The sequence below is a fragment of the Mandrillus leucophaeus genome, unplaced genomic scaffold (genome assembly GCF_000951045.1).
Source record: "Mandrillus leucophaeus isolate KB7577 unplaced genomic scaffold, Mleu.le_1.0 Scaffold200, whole genome shotgun sequence".
In the NCBI taxonomy this organism is placed as follows: Eukaryota; Metazoa; Chordata; class Mammalia; order Primates; family Cercopithecidae; genus Mandrillus; species Mandrillus leucophaeus.
This window is the reverse complement of record NW_012102033.1, coordinates 356,521-360,951: the sequence shown is the minus strand read 5'-3', so window position 1 is coordinate 360,951 and position 4,431 is coordinate 356,521. Positions and strand designations below refer to the sequence as shown.

At 49.2% G+C, this 4,431-nt stretch overlaps 1 protein-coding gene across 1 annotated transcript in view; it reads left to right on the top strand.

Annotated features, from left to right (window-relative positions):
• Positions 1–4,431, top strand: part of TRPM4 (transient receptor potential cation channel, subfamily M, member 4) — a 64,441-nt gene that overhangs the window by 53,504 nt on the left and 6,506 nt on the right. The window contains exons 15-17 of the mRNA XM_011979310.1: positions 306–438; positions 604–778; positions 1,945–2,122. Of these exons, the coding sequence (XP_011834700.1) occupies positions 306–438; positions 604–778; positions 1,945–2,122 (486 nt within the window). The remainder of the gene's footprint in view (positions 1–305; positions 439–603; positions 779–1,944; positions 2,123–4,431) is intronic.

Here is a 4,431-nt window from a genome sequence, read left to right as displayed (position 1 = left end):
TCCTGACCTCGTGATCCGCCCGCCTCGGCCTCCCAAAGTGCTGGGATTACAGGCGTGAGCCACTGCGCCCGGCCCATTCAGTCATTACTTAATAGGCGCAGCCATTTTTCAAATGGGTGCCAGTGCCCTGCGTGGACCAGCTCGCCTCTGAGTAAATCTGAGTAAACCCCGGGTGACTGGGAGGGTCCTGGTCCTGCCTGGTGGAGGCTGCAGCTTCATCTGAAGCATGGCATTGGGAAGACTCCCATTTTCCTTGGCGTCTTGTGACACTTGAGTAACCCTTGCGGCATCTCCCCACGCCACAGGCTGACCCCGGGTTTGTACCACCTGGGCCGCACCATCCTCTGCATTGACTTCATGGTTTTCACGGTGCGGCTGCTGCACATCTTCACGGTCAACAAACAGCTGGGGCCCAAGATAGTCATCGTGAACAAGATGGTGAGGGAGGGGCGGGGTGGAAGTGGGCGGGGCCATAGGGAAAGGGGTGGGGCTGGGGAGGGAGTGGTCTGTGGAGAAAGGGTGTGACTTTGGGGAGCAAGGGGCGTGGTTTTGGGATAAGGGGTGGGGAAGGGCGGGGCCAGATTCAGCCACATCTCCCCACAGATGAAGGACGTGTTCTTCTTCCTCTTCTTCCTCGGCGTGTGGCTGGTGGCCTATGGCGTGGCCACGGAGGGGCTCCTAAGGCCACGGGACAGTGATCTCCCAAGTATCCTGCGCCGCGTCTTCTACCGTCCTTACCTGCAGATCTTCGGGCAGATCCCCCAGGAGGACATGGACGGTAGGGGGGGATGACAGGGCCTCACAGCCTCCCTCTGAGTCTCTGTCCCCGTTCTCTGGGTCTCTGTACCCCTGTTTCTAAGAAAATGTCTCGGTCTCTCTGAGTCTCTGTCTCCCTCTTTCTCTGGATCTCTGGATCCCTATATTCCCCATCATCTTCTCTCTGGGTCTCTGCCCACTCCATCCCCTGTCTTTCTGTCTGTCTGTCTTTTTTTTTTTTTTTTTTTAGATGGATGTTAGAAATGTTTGTTTTTTGGTGTCGTAAAGAAATAGTACTTGAACATAAATTTAATTTTTTTAGTAAGGCCATTTTAATTTTTTGTAGAAAGTGTACACTCGCCAGCAGTTCTGCCACGAGAATACACGGAACAAAGGAGATAGGGTCATTTATAACCTGACGCGTCTATCTTGCTGCTGTGTCTGGTTTTTATTGGCTGGAACCAGACTTTACATTTTGTATTTGTCTTGATTGGCTGGTAACTTAGAACTTTTTAAAAGAAGCAAAGGCAGAGGAGAACAAAGGAAGGAGGAGGTAACTTGTGGAATGCTGAGAAAGGTAAAAACACTTTTAAATAAGGAGGAGGAACAGGCTATGACCTAATGCTTGCTTGGACCAGTATGAGCATGCCAGGGCAAATATTTAGGCTAAATTGTGGGAGCTAAGAACGTAGAGTGCATTGATTTCTTTATTACGGCTAACAGATATTTAAGAATGTTAGCACAGGTCTGTGAATACATTTTGTTTCTAAGAGAAGTTACTGTTTATTCTTAATTAGATAGGGAGGAAAGTCTTTAAAGAGGAACCTCTACTTTACTTTTTACATGGAGTTTTGCTCCTGTTGCCCAGGCTGGAGTGTAATGGCGCGATCTCAGCTCACTGCAACCTCCGCCTCCCGGGTTGAAGTGATTCTCCTGTCTCAGTCTCCCGAGTAGCTGGGACTACAGGCTCGTGCCACCATGCCTGGCTAACATTTTTGTATTTTTAGTAGAGATGGGGTTTCATCATATTGGTTAGGCTGGTCTCGAACTCCCGACCTCAGGTGATCCGGCCATCTCTGCCTCCCAAAGTGCTGGGATTACAGACATGAGCCACCGCACCTGGCAGTCTTTCTGTCTTTCTTAGGTCTCTGTCCCCCTCCCCCGATCTCTGAATGTCTCTCTTCACAGTGGCCCTCATGGAGCACAGCAACTGCTCGTCGGAGCCCGGCTTCTGGGCACACCCTCCCCGGACCCAGGCGGGTGTCTGTGTCTCCCAGTATGCCAACTGGCTGGTGGTGCTACTCCTCGTCATCTTCCTGCTCGTGGCCAACATCCTGCTGGTCAATTTGCTCATCGCCATGTTCAGGTGAGGCCTGACTGCTCTCTGATCCGACCTCACCCAGCATGACCCATGGCCCCCTCATGACTCTTGAACGCCGTCTAATGAATTCTGTCTTTAGTCCCTGAACTCTGATCCAATCTAATGCTGCCTTCTCCCCAGACCCAAGCAGACCCTGCTTGTGACTTGTACTTTGGACTGATCCTCTTCCTGAGCCCAGTTTGAACTTCCTTATTTTTATTTTTTTGAGACAGGGTCTCACTCTGTCGCCAAGACTAGAGTGTGGTGGTGTGATCATAGCTTACTATAGCCTCGACCTCCTGGACTCAAGCAATCCTCCTGCCTTAGCCCCATAAGTAGCTGGGACTACTTTAAATTAGCCAGGCCAGCATGCCTGCCTAATTAAAAAAATTTTTTGGAGCGGGGGGGTCTCACTATGTTGTCTAGGCTGGTCTCGAGCTCCTGGACTCAAGTGATCCTCCCTCCTCAGCCTCCCAGAGTGCTGGGATAATCTGTTGCCCAGGCTGGAGTGCAGTGGCAAGTTCTCGGCTCACTGCAACCTCCACTTCCCACTCCCCAACACCCGGTTAATTTTTTGTATTTTTAGTAGAGACAAGGTTTCACCATGTTGGCCTCGAACTCTTGACCTCAGGTGAGTGGCCCACCTCGGCCTCCCAAAGTGTTGGGCTTACAGGTGTGAGCCATCGCGCCCAGCCGACTTTGTTTTTTATTGTGGTAAAATTACATAAAATTTCCCATTTTTCCTCTTTTTTTTTTTTTTGATGGAGTCTCGCTCTGTTGCCCAGGTTGGAGTGCAGTGGCACGATCTCAGCCCACTACAAGCTCCGCCTCCTGGGTTCACGCCATTCTCCTACCTCAGCCTCCCGAGTAGCTGGGACTACAGGCGCCCGCCACCTCGCTCGGCTAGTTTTTTGTATTTTTAGTAGAGACGGGGTTTCACCGTGTTAGCCAGGATGGTCTCGATCTCCTGACCTCGTGATCCGACAGCCTCGGCCTCCCAAAGTGCTGGGATTACAGGCGTGAGCCACTGCGCCCGGCCTATTTTTTTTTAGAAATGAAACTCCTTTTTAATCCTATGTTGGGTCCCTCTGTTTGCTTCCTTTCTTACTGGCATGATTTTTGCCGAGAAAATATAAAATTTCATTGACTTTCTTTTTTTTTTAGAGATGGGGTCTTGCCATGTTGCCCAGGCTGATCTTGAACTCCTGGGCTCAAGCAGTCCTCTTGCCTTGCCTCGGCCTTCCAAAGTGCTGGGATTACAGGCATGAGCCCCTGTGCTGGACCTATTGTATTAGTTTCCTAGGGCTGCCAAAGTACCAAAAACTGTGTGGCTTTAAATCACAGAGATTTCTTGTCTCACAGTTAGAGATCCAAAATCAAGACATCGACCAAGTCATTTTCTTCTGAGGACTGTGGGGGAGAGCCTGCTCCATGTCTGTCCTGTCACGTCTAGTATTTTGCTGGCCATCTTTGGCTTTTAGTTGTATCATTGAAACCTCTGCTTTCATCTTCCAAATTTCCCTTTTTAATAAAACATTGCTTAAATTGGATTAGGGACCACCCTAATAACTTCATTTTAACTTGATCACATCTGTAAACTCTATTTCTGAATAAAGCCATGTATTTCATAAATAAAAAAAATTTTAAAAGGTCACATTCTGAGGCACTACGGGTTATGACTTCAACATATCTTTTTTTTTACTTTCTTTCTTTTTTTTTTTTTTTGAGACAGAGTCTTGCTCTGTTACCCAGGCTGGAGTTCAGTGGCGCGATCTCGGCTCATGGTAGCCTCCGCCTCCTGGGTTCAAGGGATTCTCCTGCCTCAGCCTCCTGAGTAGCCGGGATCACAGGTGCCTGCCACTATGCCCAGCTAATTTTTGTATTTTTAAGTAGAGACGGAGTTTCACCATGTTGCCCAAGCTGATCTCAAACTCCTGACCTCAGGCAATCCACCTGCCTCGGCCTCCCAAAGTGCTGGGATTACAGCCATGAGCCACTGCGCCTGACCAGACTTCAGTATATCTTTAGCAGGCTACAATTAAATGCATGACACTCATAGATGTATGAGTATATTTCTGGACTTTCAATTCTATTCCACTCATCTGTGTCTATCCCTATGCCAGTACCACACAGGTTTTTGGGTTTTTTTTGAGACGGAGTCTCACTGTTGTCACCCAGGCGGGAGTGCAGTGGCGCGATCTCTGCTCACTGCAACATCCACATCCCAGACTCAAGCGATTCTCCTGACTCAGCCTCCTGAGTAACTGGGATTACAGGCACCTGCCACCAGGCCTGGCTATTTTTTTTTTTTTTTT